Source organism: Microcaecilia unicolor, chromosome 8 (assembly GCF_901765095.1).
Source record: "Microcaecilia unicolor chromosome 8, aMicUni1.1, whole genome shotgun sequence".
NCBI lineage: Eukaryota > Metazoa > Chordata > Amphibia > Gymnophiona > Siphonopidae > Microcaecilia > Microcaecilia unicolor.
The window spans coordinates 244,795,160-244,817,917 of record NC_044038.1 but is presented as its reverse complement, the minus strand read 5'-3'; the positions used below and the strand labels follow the sequence as shown (position 1 = coordinate 244,817,917).

General features: G+C 41.3%; 1 protein-coding gene across 2 annotated transcripts in view; it reads right to left on the bottom strand.

Moving 5' to 3' along the window:
- The window catches only part of CHD6 (chromodomain helicase DNA binding protein 6), a 218,829-nt gene that overhangs the window by 106,493 nt on the left and 89,578 nt on the right, over window positions 1–22,758 (bottom strand). For both annotated transcript variants that reach the window (XM_030212950.1, XM_030212951.1), the window contains 2 exons: window positions 21,527–21,729; window positions 9,304–9,503 (listed from right to left, as the gene is read on the bottom strand). In XM_030212950.1, coding sequence (XP_030068810.1) covers window positions 9,304–9,503; window positions 21,527–21,729 — 403 coding nt within the window. The remainder of the gene's footprint in view (window positions 1–9,303; window positions 9,504–21,526; window positions 21,730–22,758) is intronic.

The following is a 22,758-nucleotide window of genomic DNA, read 5'->3' as shown; positions in this document are numbered from 1 at the left end:
GGATTCTTAGTCAGTCCAGGACAACAGAGCTAACAAACTGATTAAAAAAAAAACAGAATAGTGAACAGTAAAAGTTTTAAAACAAACAACAGGAAGAGGTAAAATAACAAGGATTTAGGAAAAGTAACTGCTCACAGGAGTTGAACAGGGCCTCCTCAGTGCAGAGGTCTGAGGTCTACTTCCTCCACACTCCCAACTGAGACTGGGGGGTTCTAGCACATTCTGGGCTAAGTCTTTGGCTTCAAGGCTAATCAGGACACACAGCATTTGCACAGAGGATGATTGGCCAATGACAATGCATGTTACTTTTCTCCTCAGTGGTTTTCCTCTTTTCTTTGGGGAAGATATGCTACAAAGAAAACAGACCTCTGCTACAGCTATAATGCAGAGATCAGACACCACCTGCTGGCCAATCAAGGGAAGTACACTGAAGGGAAGAAAAGTGTCAGGGCAGTATTACAAATCACAAAGCATGAAAGTCCCCAGTTTCACCACAGTTTACATGTGTCCACGCATTCCTATTATGAATTGGGCGATGAGTTCTCCTCTCCCATTGTTTAGGATATGCACAGGTAGTAAATGTAGTTAAATGGAAGTGGTACATTCAGAAGTGAGTCAAAACAAGGACCAGTGGAGTGGACTCATTGCATCAGCAAGTGGCCAAATTGGATTCCCCAGATACAGGGCCTAATCCTGAATCCCTGCAGGAGGAATCATTGGTTAAATGAGGAGTAGCATATGAAGACCTCTCCTCGGAGGACAAGAAACATGTCTGGTTCATGGATGGCTCAGCTAAATACACAGGGGAAAAGCACTGCTGGAAAGCTGTATCAAATAACCCCAGCACCACTCAACTGTTAACTACCACTGGTAAGGGGCAAAGCAGCCAATATGCAGAATTCTACGCTGTCCTCCAGGCCCTAAAACACGAAGGGCAGGGGTGATGTCACATTTATACAGACTCCTGGTTGGTAGCAAATGGTGTGGTTGTTTGGATATCTGTGTGGCATAAAAATGCCTGGAACGTTTATGACAAAATTGTTTGAAGAACTGAAAGTTTGAATGTTAACTCCAAATTTGCAAATAAATGTGGGCAGAACCAAAAAGATTACCACACTGAAGTGTTGGAAAATTATCCAGATGTTGAATTGCTATCGCAAGTAACAAAATTACCCCAGGTGCTGATCTATATAACCTAGTATCAATTAGGGGGAACCTGAAATTATTCCTACTGGAATTAGAATTAGGGTGCCTCCTGGGGTATATGGGCAAATTGCCCCACGATCTGGTTTAGTGGTCAAGGGAATTCATGTTCTTGGTGGTGTAATAGATGCAGATTATTCGAGGAGAAATTAAAATTATTCTGATCAATTTGTGGAAAGCATATGTGGATACAGGAAAAGAAGACAGATTTGCACAGTTAATTCTTCAAAATATCATGACACCCCAAATACAAGAAATTACAGTGCCACAGGTTATCTCAGATCGAGGTGACCATGGACTGGGTTCAACTGACAGGAATGATGGAGCAAAGATTTGGATCACAGATCCTGATAAACAAAATCCAAAACCAGCTGAAATAATTGCAGCTGGAACAGACAAAACAGTCCTGGTGATACAACCAGGGAAGGATAAGTGGATATGTATAAATAAAGATAGATGTTACTTAAGAGAATGATATATACCTTTTATAATTTCAGGTATTGTTTTGCCCTGTCTTAAGTGTACTCATTGGACACCATTTGGCAGTTCACCGATCCCAGATGCAGCGTGTGAAGCCTGCACCACACAGGATATGAGGTTGGAGGAGTGAAAATTAATCAAGGCAGCAAGATCATTTATTTGCTATACAAATGAAGTTATGTGCAATAGCTAATATCACATGTAGCCATTGTAACTGGACTTTATTTACGCAAAGTCACTACTATGTATGGAATAATCAGGATACAGCACAAATGATTAATTTGCAAGCTAACTGGTATCCTATGATTTGGGACAGTCAAAAACTGAATGTGCAACTGTTGAACAAATTTAAAAGTCAATTTAATATTATTCAATGGAATAATATTCAGAATGGTGAGTGTTTCACAACTTTTTAATTGGACCGCTTGCTCTATACAAAGGTTGTATGCAGACATTCAAAAACAGAGTAGTTACATAAGTACAGTAATGTCACACTGGGAAAAGACCAAGGGTCCATCGAGCCCAGCATCCTGTCCACGACAGCGGCCAATCCAGGCCAAGGGCACCTGGCAAGCTTCCCAAACGTACAAACATTCTATACATGTTTGTACAATTACCGTGTATGGTGGATACTGATCCACAAATGGATACCCAATTTGGCTTGGTTATCCATCCAGGAACAGGATACTAACCTGCTTATAATCGAACGAGAAAAAAGCCCAAGTTCCGACCTAAATCGGGAGATGGACGTTTATCTCACAAAAATGAATAAAGCGGTATAATCGAAAGCCGATTTTGGACTTTTTCAACTGCACTCCGTCGCGGATGCGGACAAAGTTGATGGGGGCGTGTCAGAGGTGTGGCGAAGGCGGAACTGGGGCGTGGCTATCTGCCGAACAAAGATGGGCGCATTTCACCGATAATGGGAAAAAAGTATGCGTTTTTAGCTAGAATTTAGGACACTTTTCCTGGACCCTGTTTTTTCACGAATAAGGCCCCAAAAAGTGCCCTAAATGACCAGATGACCACTGGAGGGAATCGGGGATGACCTCCCCTGACTCCCCAAGTGGTCACTAACCCCCTCCCACCACAAAAAAATGATGTTTGACAACTTTTTATTTTCACCCTCAAATGTCATACCCAGCTCCCTGGCAGCAGTATGCAGGTCACTGGAGGAGTTGTTAGGGGGTGCAGTGGACTTCAGGCAGGTGGACCCAGGCCCATCTCCCCTACCTGTTACAATTGTGCTGCTTAATGCTTATTAGTCGTCCAACCCCCCCAAACCCACTGTACCCACATGTAGGTGCCCCCCTTCACCCCTTAGGGCTATAGTAATGGTGTAGACTTGTGGGCAGTGGGTTTTGAGGGGGATTTGGGGGGCTCAACACACAAGGGAAGGGTGCTATGCACCTGGGAGCTCTTTTACCTGTTTTTTTGTTTTTGTAAAAGTGCCCCCTAGGGTGCCCGGTTGATGTCCTGGCATGTGAGGGGGACCAGTGCACTACGAATCCTGGCCCCTCCCACGAATAAATGTCTTGGATTTATTCATTTTTGAGCTGGGCGCTTTCATTTTCCATTATCGCTGAAAAACAAAAACGCCCAGCTCACACATTGTTGAATAAAACATGGGCGTCTATTTTTTCCCAAAATACGGTTCGGTCCACCCCTTCACGGACCCGTTCTCGGAGATAAACGCCCATGGAGATAGGCGTTTTCGTTCAATTATGCCCCTCCATGTATAACAAGAATTATTGTAAAGGCTCCTTTGCCTATGCTTTTTGATTCCAAACTGTGACAACCTGAAATCATAGGTAGTCATGTAACTTTGAACAATTATACCTATCTTTTGGAAGACTGTACTCCTACTGACCAAGGAACGCGTGCCCTACTCAATCTCCTCAGCATGAACCTAGGTTAATGTTGTGTTGTAAAAAAAAAAAAAAAAAAAAAAAAAACAACAACCCAATGTCAATGGAAGATTTAATTAGATACACAAATGATTATAGGATGTTTCGAAATGTACTGAAAACTCATTGTTTCAATTCAGCATTCAATAAGGCAAAGAATTAATTTGATCTGAATCAATGTTTGATCTTACTCTACCATATTCTATCTATTATAATAACTTCCTATCACTTGGATAATCGAGTCCTTATTGATCATTCTATAATTAAAGATTACTTATCCAATATTACTTAATATACTCATTGTCAATCTAGATGTTTCTCTATATCTATAGATTCCATATTAAAATTGTCAATCTAGTTGTTTTTCTATATATCAATTCTCAATACAGAATTGTGTATTTCATGACAATTACTTACGATGAATTTGTCCCTTTCAGGTTACTACTTAGTATTATATGATGTATTATATTTATTTATTTATTTATTTATTGCATTTGTATCCCACATTTTCCCACCTCTTTGCAGGCTCAATGTGGCTTACAATACATCATGAGTAGTGGAAATATAATAAAAATAGACATTTAGTGTTACAGAAGAATCTTAGGCAATATGATAATGAACAGTCATGATAGTAGTATAACAAGCAGATATTATTATTATATTATATGAATGATACTTTTCAAAATCTGTACCATTCTACTGATGGTTGTAATGCAATTGAACTCAAGCTCTTCTCAGGCTAATGTAGAATATAAATGTCATAAATAAATACATTTTGCCAAATGCTCAATACTTGTTAATGGAGATCGATCATGTGGTATGCGTTTCTACTTTTCCCATTAATACATATATTCAAGTACTCCTGATACATCTTTAGTAATAAAACTCTCTTGCACGCAGAGACATTATCTATAATCACAATTCTGCACCACCACTAACCATACAACTAGATCCCGTGTTTAAAGCTATGAATAATACTATGCATTTAACAGCTTATTTAGGAATCATGAATTATTGGAACCAGTGGTCAGCAGTTTATTTTTAAAGGACAGACTTGTTTCTTTAGCTTAGAAAATGGAAAAAGATATCACTCAAAATTGGTGGAATTATCTTTACTGGTTGGTCTCCTCAAGCAAAAACTTTCCTTAGTTAGATGCTTCACCCTGTAATAGTAATCCTTTTTATCATCACTGTCTCCTGCCCTTTGGGTCACAGTATGTAAACATGTCAGTGGACCCTTCGAATATTTACTTTAAAATGACCCATGTATTTTGCACATGCTCTCTTGCTTTATGTTATGTAAGTTGTTTTGTTCAGATCATGCAGTACACGTGTGATAGCTATATGCCTACCGAGAGAAAAACCCATAAAAGGAATTAAGTAAAGCATGCTTGTCTCAGTTATTGCCGGCTGACTCAACAGACAGGACGTGAATCAGGAAGAAACACCATTATTTAACTAGGCTGCAAAGTTTTAGAAATCGAAATCCCATCTCCAGGGCTGACAAGTCATCGTAGAACTCTCATAACACCACTCTTGACTTTGCTCGCTGATTGGAGGGACTTTCCTAGCCTAAGTTGATTGAGTCAGGATGTTATCATTTGTTGTGGTGATGTATTATTATTATTCCATTACAGAGCTTCCCACTATTAGAACCTGTGAGACAGCTGTGTTCATCAACCAGCAGGAGGAGATAGAAAACTGGAAACTGAGCTGAGAAATCTCTCTCCTGGCGTCCAGTCCAGTCCAGTTCCTCAGTATTTTCTATCTACAGTAGGCGGATGGACACATTTTTCTACTTCTGGTTGTGAGTGATTTGCTAATGGTTTGTGTTGGGTCTGTGAGTGCTTTCTGGGAACTGTGGGACCACTGGGAGTGTGGCTCCAGTAACCTAGAAATCACTGGGGATAATTTGAGAGCAGGAGACTCAGCCAGAGGCGGCTGGGACCCAGTCGGTGGAAGGAAGGTACTAGTGTAGAGCACAAGCGACAGGTGCAGGCAGACCAGAGCTGTGCTGGGGATAGACCCTCTAAGTGGCCACGGGATAACCCCAGGCAGGTGGCTAGGTGTTTCGTGACACTGCCCTTTTGGTCCAGATGGCTATTTAGAGAAGATCTGTCACTTGATGAAAGAACTGAGGTAAACTAAGCCACAGAGGTTCCCAGAGGATGCGCAGAAAGCCTCTAGTCATCCATCTTTGGGGGCTCTTAATCTCAATTTCGAGACAGCCAACCTGGTCATCAGCAATATGGTCAGAAGTTCCGCTTTCAAGCACGCCAATCTTCCTTTCTTGCAGACAAGAAGTCCACATCTCAGTCAGTTACGCCCTATCCCACTTAGACAAAGGCAGGACAGTTCTCATCCTCTCACTTGACTTATCAGCGTTTGACCTGGTTGATCATGCCCTTCTATTGCAATGCTTCACTAAAATAGGGGTAGCGAGGAACGCCTTAAACTGGTTCTGTTCTTTCCTAAAGGATAGCGTTTACCAAGTTAATTGGCAAAACACTCTCAAACAGTTATACATTGACATGTGGGGGTCCCGCAGGGTTCTCTCCTAGCCCCTATTCTATTTAACATATTCTTGGCACCCCTTGTGGCTTTTATTCAGTCTAAAGCTTTAACTCCCTATGATGATATTCAAATCCTCACCTCCTTAGAACCAGCCAACCCTTTGGACCTAAGGTCATCCCTATGTGACTACCTGACAATAAAATGAGAATTAATTCCAGCAAATGTAAGACTGTTGATCTCTAAGCAAGGCTCCTCTGTAACTATTCTCCTTTCCTTATTCAAGGTGTCCCAATTCCTTTTGTACCTTCACTAAAAACCCTAGGTGTCATACTAGGTGTCAGGCTCAACTCTCATCCATATCAACATTGCTTTTACAAGCTTAGGCAGATTCGATCATTGCGACAACTCTTTTCTCCAATAGCACTTGAGTCGTTAACCCATGATTTGGTCATTAGCATTATAGATTATTGTAATGCCCTCTATCAGAGCTTAGAGTCTCCAATATTTATTGCCTTCAAATTATTCAGAATGTCACCATCAAGCTTATTAAAAGTGCTCAAAAGTACAATCATGTCACGCTACTTCTTCACGAAGCATACTGGCTACCCTTAACCTAGCGTATCTCATATAAGATTGTTCTTCTAGTGTTCAAGATCCTCCAGACTAATCTCCCAGTGTTTGTCATCTATTGACTCCTTATAACCCTCAATGCGCTCATCAATCCCAACACCACCATTTGCTCACTATACCAACAGTCACACACGTTCGTTATGACACCATTCAGAAAAGAATCTTTACAGTAATGGCCCCTAGTCTTTGGAATACTCTTCCCCTATAAATTTGTCAACAAGATTCCTTAGCTATATTTAAAATGGATGTAAAAACCCTTTTTTTGAGGTTGCATTTTTTTGATTCACTTTTACCGATGGGAGGGAGGGGATCATCAGCATGGTCGAATAACCTGAATGACCAATGCAGTCTTTCTGTGAATGTCTTAAACATTGCTTATCTTTTCTATCCAAATGGAATTCTTTTAATTTTTCTATTATATTGAATTATATTTCTATATGTAAACCAGTCAAACAGTTCTTGATGGGCAGTATAACAAATAAAGAAACTTGAAACCCAATGCCTCCAGAGCTTCGCAATAATGCGAGGCTAGTGCACTCTTCTCTTCTTCCAGTGTGAGGATGTCTTCAGGAGTTTTGCAAGGAGTGGGCCAAAATCACATCATACTACTGGGTTCTGAATATTCTTACAGAAGATTACAAGTTGGAGCTCTCCCGCCTGGTTGCTCCTCTCTTCTTGCAGTCTCCCTGTCATAAGAGAACCAAGGCGGTCGAGGTTCAGTCCACCGCAGATTCCTTCCTGGCGCTCTGGGACATTTTTCCAGCTCCACTTTCCCAAAGAAGAAAGGCGATTTTCATCTGGTCTTAGGTCTCAAATTTCTAAACCACTGCCTCCGAGTGTCTCACTTTTGCGTGCACCCACTAAGAGCAGTCATAGCCTTGGTTCAAGTGAGAGAATTTCTCACCGTCCTCGATCTCAAAAAGGCAAACTTGCCTATACACATATGGCCACTGCATCAGACTTTTCTACATTTTGCGTTGCTGTGCCACCAGCACCTAGAACATTTGCCAAGAATATGGTGGTGATGGTCATGGTTTTCCTTCTTCACCAGTGAATCAGAGTTCACCCGTATCTTGATGACTGGCTCATTTGTGAATCGTCCTATTTGGACAGTGTGGCAGCAGCGGATAAAGTTGTCCATTTTCTATAGTTGTTGGGTTGGGTGATCAATTTTGAGAAGAGCAGACTAACTCCATTGCTCGGTTTTTAGTTCTCTATCTCTACCTACTGGTGATGGACAAAACTATCCCACATATTCTGGAATAGTAGGAAGGTCTAATGGAAAGAAAATGATCATCTTTCTCCTTAGCTGTAGATATATATTGCATTTGCAATATATATTTACAGCTTGGTGCTAGCTGTAAAGATACTACATTTATCTTTAGGAAAGTTTGTGTGCTCTCTCTCCATTTCTGGGCATCATTCCAGGCCAACATACTCCCCTATACTGGAATTCTTTTAATGTTGTACATTTTTATCTGTCTGTTGTATCTGGCCATGAATGTCTTGCTAAGAAGCTGAGAGAGAGAAATTAATTAATGAAATGAAATGCAGCTGGGAGAAAAAAATAAAACCAAGCCATGGGGAAATATTCGTAGTAATTTACAACAGATTAGTACATGTACATATTTGGTTATGTTGTTTATACTTGTAAGTTAGTGTACAGTTTGCTTGGAAATGTATTTTATTCATATCCACAATAAAACTATATTTAAAAAAAATATTGGCCAGCTTCAGTACATGCATCTCGACGACAGGGAGGGCAATCAGCTAGCCATTACTGGAAGGACACTGGCCTCCAACCATCCTCACTCTAGAAAAATTCAGTAGTGTTGGAATAGTAACAGAACAATGACAGCTGTCCATGCTGAAGCTGTCTTTGGTCATTTGTTTAGCACTGGTCACTGCCATATATGTACAAACATTTTACCCCACTCCTCAATCTACATGCCTCTCTCCCTAGAAAATGTTCTCATGACTTGATTCCCTTACTGCTAGGCCTGGAGGGAAATCTTCCCTTAGACTATAACCTCTTGTATTGACAGGATTCCCCAGAGTAATGGCAGCCATCTGACCCCCATCCCCAGCTCCAAGAACAGAAACTTTATAGAGCACAAATCTTGTTAGTCCTACTGGACAGCAAACTGGAATAAGATTCTGCTGTGTAACAGCAAGATGATTTGGGTCAGAAGGACAATGGTTTCTTAGAGCAAGGAAATGGTCTGAGTGGGCAACTGCTGCCTTAAAATGGGCAATTTTAGACTGTCAAGTGTCATCTCAACTATACTTTCTCTATATTAGGATATCCCTTTCCTGTATCTGCTTCTTCTCTGCATGCCAGACAATGTCCTCACATGACTTAAAGATTTTTTTTAAACTCTGAAAATGTATTCTGAAATGTCTGTCATATTAAGAGGTGCAAGCCCTTAAGTGATGATCTGAGGATCTATGTGTAGTATTATTGCAACCCACATGCTTCCTCTAGTCTCCACATTCCCATCTATTTTGCCAAGCTTTAAATGGCAGATAATAGAGGGCAACATAGTCAGGGCAGACTTTGGCACAGTACCAGAATGATTCTGCAGTGCATGGTTCTGTCCATCTTTGGTAGGGGTGATCAGGTCCCATATAAAGCTCTTGATCTTCTCATCCCCCTTGTAGTGTTTGACACAATAGACCAACAGTGCTCGGCAGATCATCTCCATGTCCTTCTCGTTCAAGTGCCATTTGAAGCGTCCAAAGGTCAGGATGTCCTTCCACCGACCCCAGCTTAGAAACAAAACAAAGCCATTTATAATGAGGCACCATCACGCACAGATTTAACAGTTCCAGCATTTACAAACCACTTTCAAAAGCTTTCTGTCTACTTGTTTGCTATATTGACCCAGTCTTATGGGATTCATTACCCTCTCAACTCTGTTCTGAAAGTATTTATGGCAAGTGTAGAAAAATTTTAAAGACCTGGCTTTTTGCAGTGGCCTTTGAAAATCTATAATCTATTGTCTCTCTAGCTGCATCTGGACTTTGTTACATGAGTGTTGTGGTTAATGTTTCAGGAATGTATGTTCCACACTCCCTTTTTTAAATTATGTTTTAATATTCTATCTTTATTGCTCGTGTGAACCTCCAGAATATATTGTAAATCATCATAACTTTGTGAATGGTGGAATATCAAATATGGGAAATATGATGAATAAATAAAAGCATTTCCGCTGCCTACACCCCGGGTCGATTTTATAAGCATCCGCTTGAGTAGATCAATACTACTCTACACACACTTAAGCTGTTTATAAAATTATGTGTATAAAGGAAAACAGAAAAATTAGTGGACAAATGGATGCAACTTCATTTCATAGCATGTCATGGGTTTTCAAGAAGTGCTCTCAGGATCAGCACAGAGGAATAGTCATCACAACTTGCGTTCTTTTGGAGTCTATAATTTAACTAAAAACTATCACGTGCCATGTATGATGTCATAAAATGCAGCCCAAGTCATTCTAGTGTCAGTTAGACTGTATCTGACACAAGCCTACAATACAGAATCAACACTTACTTAGATTTACTGATACACCCGAGGCCATTTAGCTATGTGATCAGAAGTATGTACATTTGAGAGTTATGTTTAAATTAGAGGCCTGGCTTCATCCTATTTGAGTTCTTATCTCAGTGTATACCATTACAGTCACTTAGATCTTAAGGGATAGTAGATTATCTATCCTGTTTGTAAATGTAAGTTGGTGAGCATAAGGGATCGAATTTTGATGGGGATGGCCTCAGTGTTGTAGAATCAACCACCAGAACAGCTGTGACTGGAAAGCAATTTGGCTATCCTTAACTTGCTCAACAAAGTCTCTTTTTGTGAAAGCGTATGTGGGAGCTTTTCAGTTGTTTTTGAGCTTTTATATTTGATTATTTATGATTTTACATTGTCCATGTTTGATTAAAACTCTAATGGAGGTTGTAATTTTGCAAATTGTATTGTAATTTATCTTGAACCTACTTTTTGGATACAAGTAGAAGTTAAATGAAAATTAAAGTTAATGCATTTTTTCCTCTGTAAAAACAAAATGTATTTGCGTTTTTGCTATAAGTTTTTTTTTTTTAATTGATTTTGACTTTACTTAGCATCATATATGACATTAAAAAAAAAAAACAAGCATCCAAATGCAGTCTCTCATTTTCAAAAACTTTTATTTAACTTGACAACATACCGTTTCCATTCTGCAATGACTATACAGTGGTTTATTAATACAAATTAGGAGGACAATATTCCACGGGATCCAACTGGTTAACTCTACAGAGCAGTTAGATCTCACCAACTTAAAACTGGGCATCATGGAAGATTCTGGGAGAGGGAACTTTGCTAATTCGTGCTAAATGTTCCTGTGAACAAAGATAGCAGGGGCACTATCCACTCAGACTCTTCTTCTCTTAGCAGCACCTTCTTTTAAACAAGCTATAGAAGAATATAACCTGTAAAGGCATCGAGGGATGTAACTTAGAAATGGAGCAGCAGATACAGCCCAAACCCACAGCATGAAGGGAGAGAAATGGCTAGAAGGAAAAAGGAGATAATGATGCCCCTGTATCAGATCTCATTTAGAATACTATGTACAATTCTGGAGTCCGCACCTTCACAAAGATATAAACAGGATGGAGTTGGTTCAGAGGGTGCCTACTAAAATGGTCAGTGGTCTTTGTCGTAAAGCATATGGGGACAGACTTAAAGGTATATATCTATACTTTGGAAGAAAAGGGGGAGAGGGTAGATAGCTCAGAGACATTAAAACAATGCATAGGAGGCAAGTCTCTTTCAATTTTAAGGAAGCTCTGGAATGAAGGGTCATAGGATGAAGGTGAAAGGGGACAGACTCAGAAATAACCTGAGGAAATACTTCTTCTCAGAAAGGATAACAATTTTGTGGAACGGCTTCCCGGTGGTGGAGGTGGAGACAAAAGTTGTATCTAAATTCAAAAAAGCTTGGGACAAGTACTGAGGATCTCTAAGGGAGAGGAAGGGATAATAGATGGCAAGGATGGGCAGACTGGGTAGGCCATATGGTCTTTATCTGCCTTCAGTTTTCTATGTAACATGCAGGGAGCAGCAGGTACAACCCAAAACAAGGGCATACTACTACTACTTAACATTTCTAAAGCGCTACTAGGGTTACGCAGCGCTGTACAATTTAACATAAAAGGACAGTCCCTGCTCAAAGAGCTTACAATCTAAAGGACAAGTGAACAGTCAGTCCGATAGGGGCAGTCAAATTGGGGCAGTCTGGATTTCCTGAAAGGTAAGAGTTAGGTGCCGAAAGCAGCACTGAAGAGGTGGGCTTTAAGCAAAGACTTGAAGATGGGCAGGGAGGGGGCTTGGCGTAAGGGCTCAGGAAGGTTGTTCCAGGCATAGGGTGAGGCGAGGCAGAATGAGCGGAGACTGGAGTTGGCGGTGGTGGAGAAGGGTACTGAGAGAAGGGCATAGAGCAGGGATTCTCAACCCAGTCCTTGGGACACAACTAGCCAGTCAAGTTTTCAGGATATCCACAATATGTATGAGATAAATTTACATACAATGAAGGTAGGGCATGCAGCTCTCTCTCAACATATTCATTCATATCAGCGCACGATTGTGGAATGGTTTACCCAAATCAGTTAAAACTACTTCCGAACAACAGGCTTTCAGAATATCACTGAAGACCACCTTATTTAGAAAAGCTTACGCTACAGTCCCGCATTGCATTAGTGACTCCTGAACTGTTACTGTTATGCGGCCGTATTGAATTCTTCTGCATCTTTCTCTTTTCTTCCCCTCTGTCTTTCCTCACCAACTACTTCACCCTTAATGTATCTGATTGTTTGTTACTAGATTGATGTAAGCCTTTTTACACTGATGTAAGCCACATTGAGCCTGCCTATGGGTGGGAAAGTGTGGGATATAAATGCTATAAATAAATAAATAACATATTCATTGTGGGTATCCTGACTGGCTAGGTGTGTCCCAATGGCTAGGTTGAGAATCCCTGGCATAGAGGGATGTAACTTCCAGTCACAAATGTAGAATGGGCAGACATTCGAATTGGTCTTTACCTGCAGTTTTATTTTTATTTTTATATAAAATATATATATACAGTGCACTCCATTTAAGTGCACGTCAGATAAGCGCATGCTCTGTTTAACTGCATGCCGTAATTCGGTCCCGTTTTTGGCGCCATCAATTTCTATGGGAACAAACTTCGGTTTAGCGCATCACTGATAAGTGCAAGATTCGCTTATATGCATGGTTTAAGACCGCTCTTCTGCAGGAAAGACTCCGCATAAGCGCATGAATAGAATATGGCGCACGACAACCAACGAGATTTCAAATTTACCGCCCCTTTAACTGCCACAGGCAGAATAAGCGAAAGAATGTTGTTAGAGTGTACACTGGAGTCGGAGTCGTCGGCGCACAACTGTAAGACTTTAACACTGGCTGAATGAATAGAAGTTCTTAAAAAATTAGAAAACAAACAAAGTCAAGCATCTATTGCTAAAGAATATGGTGTCAATCCCAGTCAAATTTCACATTTCTTGAAGCAGAACAACCAGCTTCTGGAAGACTGGCAAAACAAAATAAATCCACAACGGAAACGAAAACGGGCGGGTAAAGCTGAGGAGGTAGAAGATGCTCTTCTTCGGTGGTTTTCTCAAGTCAGGAGCAGACAGTTTCCTGTCAGTGGTCCACTGCTTATGGAGAAAGCTAACCATCTAGCTGAAAGTCTTGGACTAACTGAATTCAAAGCCACTGTTGGATGGTTGGTAAGATGGATGGAGAGGAACAACATAAAATTCAAGAAACAGCATGGTGAGAAACAAGACGCTGATGACTTTGGTGCTGAAAATTGGGTTGTTTCAGTTCTTCCTACCATCTTGACCAATGCTGACGAAAATGGTCTCTACTGGCGAGCGATTCCTGATGGAACACTTGCATTCAAACAAGCCGAAACTACAGAAGGTAAAACGTCGAAGGACCGACTGACGATCCTCCTTTGCTGCAATATGGATGGGAGTGAGAAGTTGGAACCACTTGTCATTGGAAAGAGCAAACAGCCCTGTTGCTTCAAGAATGTTAAGTGACTTCCTGTGTCATAAGAGGCTAACGCAAATTCAAGGATGACTGAGGAAATTTGGAAGCAGTAGCTAAAGAAGTTAGACACTAGAATGCGGGCACAAAAACGTCAGAGTTTGTTGCTTTGTGATAATTGTGCTGCACACAAGGATGATGTCAGGCTGTCTAACGTCAAGGTGGTCTTCCTGCCACCAAACACTACCTCTCTGATCCAACCTATGGATCAGGGCATAATAGCCAATTTCAAACAACTTTATCGGGCTCTTGTGCTATGTCGTCTGATGAGCGTTATGGATGACCAGACTGGCAAGGATAAACGTGCTGTTGAACTGGCTCGTAATCTATCACTGTTGGATTCCCTTCATATGCAGAAAGAAGCCTGGAATCATGTTACACAGGCAACCATTGTAAACTGCTACAAGCGTGCAAGCTTTGTTAGGGATGTGGAGAGGGACAAAACAGATGCAGCTGTTGCAAACGCGTCAGATGAACAGGCTATTGACATCCCAGCCGGTGTTACTGAAAAGGAGTTTCATCACTACATGGCTGTTGATTACGATCTACAAGGTTGATTACGATCTACAAACAGCTGACGACAGCACTGATGTCCAGATATGCGCCTACACGCAGGCAATGGCTGATGATGAAACAGATGATGAAATGGGCAGCGAGGCACATGCTGACGAAATTCAACAACCTCCTGTCACTTTTGCAAGAGCGCTGGATAGTCTCAACACCTTGTGGGCCTATCTGGAGGCCACTGGTTGTCAGTGCTATGACAGTTTTTACTGTCTGCTAGACGTAGTGTATGTAACTCACAAACACAAGAGTGTACAGAGGACTATGACTGATTACTTCAAGTAAGCCTAACGTCAGTTAACGGAGACTGTATACTGTACATATAATAAGCAGTACTGTACATATGTTTATCAGATGTCAAGCTTCTTTGGGTCACAACGGTTAAGTGCACGCTCAGGTTAACTGTATGTATTTCTTTGGTCCCAGACCCTTGCACTTAAGCGCATTGCACTGTATATATAATATTCAGCAGTAAGATTTTTTATTTTATTTTTTATTTTTGTTACATTTGTACCCCACACTTTTCCCCACTCATGGCAGGCTCAATGCGGCAGGCAATGGAGGGTTAAGTGACTTGCCCAGAGTCACAAGGAGCTGCCTGGTCCGGGAATCGAACTCAGTTCCTCAGTTCCCCAGGACCAAAGTCCACCACCCTAACCACTAGGCCACTCCTCCACTCTTCTTGGCAAGGGATATAAAGGTTCTGAGAGAAATCCTGTCTACTCATCCTTATCTGACCAAGCTGATTAATTTAACCAGGAATGCTCAGTTAACTGTGAGCCTGACAGCACAGAATGATCTTGATCCATATTCCAATCACCCAATAGGGCTCATTTTTTTCCCCTGAATTAATCTATCATCTGCAGACATTCCTTATGGTAGAAGAACTTCTGGTCATAATGTAGACTAAGTTTTTGGTTTTTTTTTTTTTTGGGGGGGGGGGGAGAAGAGATCGAAGGTTGCTGACTGCCATGTTATGCAGTAGGCTCAGTAGAGATTTACTTACCAAGTTCAAGCCAAGTTCTGGATTCCCCCCTCCTACCCCTGACTCCCACTTAGACTCCTGGTTAGCTTTCGATACAGAGGCTTTGTTAGCACTAACCAGACACTGCGCATTCCCGTGATGGGGAACCAGCTGCTTTTTGGGCTGAGATGTCACTGAGCCCAGATACTCCCAATCTACTGCTGGCTGTGAACAGTTTAGAAGCAGCTCAGCCATGAGGAATGCAACAATCGCTTCCCCTTGCAGCTGAGGGACAGCTACCCAGAGATTGTTCCAGCATGCGGTTAGTCCTGGTACAGCAACATCTGTCAGAGGATGAAGACAGAGGTAGATTGTTGAACAAACCTTGAAACCTGCCTGCATGGCTGGTAGTACCATCATTCGAGTGAGATAAATTATGGAGGACACTTGGATTGTGGTGACTTTCATTCATCAGGTCTGCTTGCTTTTTACTCAGTTTTCTTCACAATTAGTTAATACATCTCAGATTGATGAAGTTTGACCTGGATTGCTTCTCAGACAGTTGAGGCTTTGGAGCAGGAGAATCTAAAAGAAATGTCTGTCTTGTGCTAAACACATTTCCTTTAGCTCAGAAGGGGCAGTCTCATGTACAAACTGGGCAACACAATAATAATGGGGGATTTCAATTACCCGCATATAGACTGGGTTAATGTAACATCTGTACAAGCAAAGGGACATAAGATTTCTTGATGAAATCAAGGACAGCTTCATGGAACAGCTAGTTCAGGAGCCGACAAGAGAAGGAAAAATACTAGACTTAGTCCTTAGTGGTGCTCATGATCTAGTGCAGGGGGTAACGATACGAGGGCCGCTTGATAACAGTGATCATAATATGATCGGTTTTGATATTGGCATTGAAGGAAGTGAAACTAGGAAATCAAGTACGCTAGCGTTTAACTATAGAAAAGGTGATTACGACAAAATGAGAAAAATGGTGAAAAAAAGACTGAAAGGAGCAGCTCGCAGAGTAAAAAACTTGCATCAGGCGTGGATGCTGTTTAAAAACACCATCCTGGAGGTTCAGGACAAATATATTCCACGTATTAGAAAAAAGGGAAAAAAGACTAAACGTCAGCCGGCGTGGCTAAACAGTAAGATAAAGGAAATCATTAGAGCCAAAAAACAATCCTTCAGAAAGTGGAGAAGAGAACCAACTGAAAGTAACAGGATAGATCATAAGGAATGCCAAGCCAAATGCAAAGCGGAGATAAGGAGGGCAAAAAAGGACTTTGAGAAGAAATTAGCGTTGGAAGCAAAAATACATAGTAAAAATTTTTTTAGATACATTAAAAACAGGAAACCGGCCAAAGAGTCGGTTGGGCCGCTGGACGAAAATGGTGTTAAAGGGGCGATCAAGGAGGACAAAGCCGTAGCGGAGAAATTAAATGAATTCTTTGCTTCGGTCTTCACCGAGGAGGATTTGGGGGGGACACCGGTGCCGGAAAGAATATTTGAAGCGGGGGAGTCGGAGAAACTAAACAAATTCTCTGTAACCTTGGAGGATGTAATGGGTCAGTTCAGCAAGCTGAAGAGTAGTAAATCACCAGGACCTGATGGTATTCATCCCAGAGTATTAATAGAACTAAAAAATGAACTTGCGGAGCTACTGTTAGAAATATGCAATCTGTCCCTAAAATCGAGTGTAGTACCGGAAGACTGGAGGGTAGCCAATGTTACTCCGATTTTTAAGAAGGGTTCCAGAGGAGATCCGGGAAATTATAGACCGGTGAGTCTGTCGTCGGTGCCGGGCAAGATGGTGGAGGCTATTATTAAGAATAAAATTGCAGAGCATATACAAAAACATGGACTGATGAGACAAAGTCAGCACGGATTTAGTGAAGGGAAGTCTTGCCTCACCAATCTAATGCATTTTTTTGAGGGGGTAAGCAAACATGTGGACAATGGGGAGCCGGTTGATATTGTATATCTGGATTTTCAGAAGGCGTTTGACAAAGTGCCGCACGAAAGACTCCTGAAGAAATTGCAGAGTCATGGAATCGGAGGTAGGGTATTATTATGGATTAAGAACTGGTTGAAAGATAGGAAGCAGAGAGTAGGATTGCGTGGCCAGTATTCTCAGTGGAGGAGGGTAGTTAGTGGGGTCCCGCAGGGGTCTGTGCTGGGTCCGTTGCTTTTTAATGTATTTATAAATGACCTAGAGATGGGAATAACTAGTGAGGTAATTAAATTCGCCGATGACACAAAATTATTCAGGGTCGTCAAGTCGCAGGAGGAATGTGAACGATTACAGGAGGACCTTGCGAGACTGGGAGAATGGGCGTGCAAGTGGCAGATGAAGTTCAATGTTGACAAGTGCAAAGTGATGCATGTGGGTAAGAGGAACCCGAATTATAGCTACGTCTTGCAAGGTTCCGCGTTAGGAGTTACGGATCAAGAAAGGGATCTGGGTGTCGTCGTCGATGATACGCTGAAACCTTCTGCTCAGTGTGCTGCTGCGGCTAGGAAAGCGAATAGAATGTTGGGTGTTATTAGGAAGGGTATGGAGTCCAGGTGTGCGGATGTTATAATGCCGTTGTATCGCTCCATGGTGCGACCGCACCTGGAGTATTGTGTTCAGTACTGGTCTCCGTATCTCAAAAAAGATATAGTAGAATTAGAAAAGGTACAGCGAAGGGCGACGAAAATGATAGTGGGGATGGGACGACTTTCCTACGAAGAGAGGCTGAGAAGGCTAGGGCTTTTCAGCTTGGAGAAGAGACGGCTGAGGGGAGATATGATAGAAGTGTATAAAATAATGAGTGGAATGGATCGGGTGGATGTGAAGCGACTGTTCACGCTATCCAAAAATACTAGGACTAGAGGGCATGAGTTGAAGCTACAGTGTGGTAAATTTAAAACGAATCGGAGAAAATTTTTCTTCACCCAACGTGTAATTAGACTCTGGAATTCGTTGCCGGAGAACGTGGTACGGGCGGTTAGCTTGACGGAGTTTAAAAAGGGGTTAGATAGATTCCTAAAGGACAAGTCCATAGACCGCTATTAAATGGACTTGGAAAAATTCCGCATTTTTAGGTATAACTTGTCTGGAATGTTTTTACGTTTGGGGAGCGTGCCAGGTGCCCTTGACCTGGATTGGCCACTGTCGGTGACAGGATGCTGGGCTAGATGGACCTTTGGTCTTTCCCAGTATGGCACTACTTATGTACTTATGTACTTATGTACTCTGTATGGAATGTGACTTCAGTGCAGGGTCCTTAAGCACCAACCTGTTATACGCATTAGGCTAATACTTCTGCACCAACAACTTTGGAAAGGGGGGGGGGGGGTTGGATGCTCTTCAGAGACAGCTGTCAGCATTAATGCCGTTGATAATTTAAATTGTAGATTTGGCTTGCACATTATCCGCAATTGCTTATAGTAATTAAGTGTTCCTTCTTTAAACTTCACGTAATTCACTCCATACAAACTCTGCTACATCCTCCAAGGATTAACATCCTCATCTACTTCTTAGTGGTACCTGGTCAAAATAGCCCCAACAAATCAAAGGGGGAAGAAATGGCAACAAAGAGTTAAACGCATAGGCCTGGCTGCAGCAAAAACGGTTATAGCTCAGCACTGAAAAAGTAGTGTGGGACCTAACCTGTGTGATTGGAAGGCGAAGCTCAGAAGTGTTATGGAGCTTGAAAAATTAACAGATAAAAGGAAGGGTAGATATAACCCGGAGGGACAAGAATGGGTGCGACTAAAGGCAGTGTTGAAGGGAAGTAGAAGGGACGAGAACAACACGACATCCTGAGGGAAGTGGGGAAAGGATAGGGGAGAGGGGAGAAAATGATTTAAAATCACTTGGAGACATACTATGTTATAAGTTGTATGATATTAGAACTGAAAGGTGCAGCACAGTTGTGATATCTTGTTGGTTAATAAAAACTTTATAAATTGAAAAAATAGCCCTGACAAAAAAGCTTTAAACAAAAAAAGCTCCCAACATAATAGTCCCTGACATAACGGCCACTGTCAAAACAGCCTGCCCACAATATAACTCTTGACAAGTTAGTACCCCCCCCCCCCCCCCCCCGACAAAAGGGCCAGATCAGGCTGCCCAGAATATGGGACTGCATTTTTTTCCTAATAATCTTACCTTGCCAAACAGGATAAGGTTGGTAAGACTATGAAAATTATGACAATATTGGGGGTTTTTTAATTAACATGTTGAAAGAATAGTTTCTTTAAATAGCAGAACAGATCATGAATTCCAGTTGGTAGCTATAGAATTTTGTTTATTTATATATCTTTATCAGTCTTTATCAGTGAAGATTTCAGTTGTAGTTTATTATATTTTTTGTGATGTGTTATTTTTTCTTAGGGGGCTGTTTTGTTAAGGGGCTATTTTGTCAAGGGTTGTTTTGTGGGAGGGGCCATTTTGTCAAGGGTTGTTTTGTGGGGGGGGGGGCATTTTGTCAAGGGTTATTTTGTTACAAGGCTGTTTTGTCGGGGCTTTTTTTGTCGCGGCTATTTTATCAGGGCTATTATGACTGGGTGCCCTTCTTAGTCATTAGTCAACTTGATTATTGCAATCCTCTCTACAAAAGACTCTTATTGCCCCACAAGGTCACTTAGATCCTCCCAACAAAATCAACTCAGTTCCTACTTTTCAAGAAATTGTTTGATACCAATTCTCTGTACAAGGCCCAAAACTCTGGAACAAGCTGTCACAGCACCTAATATTGCAATCTTCACTCCTATAATTTAAAACCGATCTCAAAACCTTCCTCTTCAATGATCCCTACGGAGTGCCCAGCATCCACATACATATTGTAGATTACATATTGTAGTTCTACCCTTCTTCCCTACCTAACCTACTGTCGTTTTTTCCCACTCTTCTCTCTCCAAATCCAAACGAAAGCCGCTCACACATTTACTTGATGGGCAGGATAGAAGCCCTAAATAAACTTGGAATTAGCCAGTTAAAAACCACTTATTTGATTTCATCTGATAGAGGGATGAACGCAGAATATCAAAGCACTTTACAATAAAAGTAAAAAAAAACAAACTGCAATAAACAAATATATCATTATAATCTTTTTTTTTTTAAATCCCACTATCAATAAATGTATACAGATAAAAGCAACTCCATAATGTCAATCTGCAAATCTATTTACCGATGGTGAGTACAGGAAATTTGGGGGTAAAGGTGGGGTGTAATTTGGACATTCGTGCATAAAGTCCCATTTTAGACAGAATGTAGAAACTGGAATCAAGACCTCCAAGTTGGGATATGTCAATTTTAGAAAAGGATCTGCCAACACAGAGCCTCTCCAAAAATACATGCAGGAAGGGGTATGTATGCACCAGCTACATGTGGCGGGAGCATCCATTTTACAAGTATCAATGTCAAGATGGGGCCAACAAGGCAACAAATATATCTATGCACTGCACATACATGTGTATGTTGGTATTTCAGAACATTCAAATGCATGTGCCAGCACACAGACATGTGTCTACCATTTTACAAACCTACACATCTCTGTTTTCCCCAGTTATAGAGCTGAATGTCATTTGCCAATATAGCTTTTTTTGAGGGGGGGGCAGGAGGGGGGATAAAAAAAATTAGGGGATTAACAGGATTGGATTGGAAGCATTAGAGGGGGTCAGGTGGGTGGGTAGATGGACTGTAGGAAGAGACGACCCAGCCTTGGCCTTTACACCTACCCTGCAAGAAGACACTTATTCATGCCTCAGGGCAGGTGCAAATGCTAACCTCCAGATTGTTTTTTTATTGATGTGGACTCCCCTCGTAAGACGAGGAATCTACGCTGATATGGTAGGCTTGCCCTTGCTGTGCCTCCTGGCAAAGTAAACTTGGTGAGAATCCCTGTGTATGAATAGACCCCTTTCTAAAGTGGCATTTACATGTGTAAATGTTGCTATTTACATGTGGGGCTGCTTTTAAAATGAAGGCCAGTGTCTCTTAAAATGCAAAATATATGCATTTTCATGAAAATTCATATGTGTGGAACTAAGTAAACTTCAGGTTTATCTCTTGTTCCAGTAACCTCAGACTCCACAAACGTTTGTGTAATATGTAGATGACAGACTCTGTGGAGCTTTTTCATAATTACCTACCCAAATATAAGCAGGTTCTTTTCTACCCTGAAGCACTCGGCACGGAGGTAGCGACGTGTTCTCTCATGCAGACGTCTGGACCTTGTTGGCCTCTCGTCGGTGTCGCTCTCCAGCTCTGAAAACTCCATGAGTTCATCATCCTCAAAAGAATTGTAGTGTTTTGTTTGTTTCCTGACTCGAGGTCTGTCGATCACTAAGCTCTCCTGTGAAGAGGAAAAAGGACCAGTGTACTACACCACAATTATGTGGAGGGAACATGCTATGCAGTGCAATTACACAGTCATGGAGGCTCAGCTGAATTAATACGTGGTATTGGCTTTTAAGCTAAACATTACTAGACAGCAGTATTGCTTTGTGTGTCATCTTTCGTAGCTTCCCCTGATTTGTAGGAACAATTTACAGCTAATACGTGACCAAAGCACTTTGGAAATATATTACTTGCTCTGATCTTGACAATCCCATTGCCCACTGGTGGTGTTCAAATATAGATGCACATCTGTGTATTGGGATGCAGTTGCGATTTAGAGCTAACATGCTTTGGCACTATGAAATGGGGAATTCAACCCTGGTTTTACATAATATAATCCCTTAAATGTAACTGTACATCTATTTATTTAATTTGCACTTGATGATATGCCTACCAAAAAAATATTTCAAGACATGGTACAAAAGGTAAAAACTAACCATAAAAAACAATATAAATAAAAACAACTAAAATAATGTAATTAACAACCACCTAAAATTATACAATATAAAAATAAAGACAAACAATATTAAAATAACTTTTTAAAAAACAGGCCAGCCAGCCTCTAAAAAGCCATGCTTTCACTAGTTTACAAATAAGCAACCTCAAATTCCCATAAGGGTAACACATGTTCTCCGTCTGGTACAATGCAACAGCACACCTGCTGGAAGACACAATAACTGTTGCTGTCATGAACACAATTGACTACGGCAGGCTTGTCCATCCTTTTTCTTTTTAATTAGGGGCCACATTTAATATTTTGGAACGTTCAGAGGGCCAAGACGTGTCTGCACACGTGAGCACACTCTCCCATGCTACTCTGCCTTCACCCATTCTCTCCCTCTCTCTGTCTCTCATATGTATCCCCCTGCCTTCACCCATTCTCTCTTTTTCATGTTACTCCCCTCAGCCTTCACTGAAAACACTCCAAGAATTAAGTGCCAAGAAAAATCAAAATAATGCAACAGTATTCATAGTATTCAGGAAA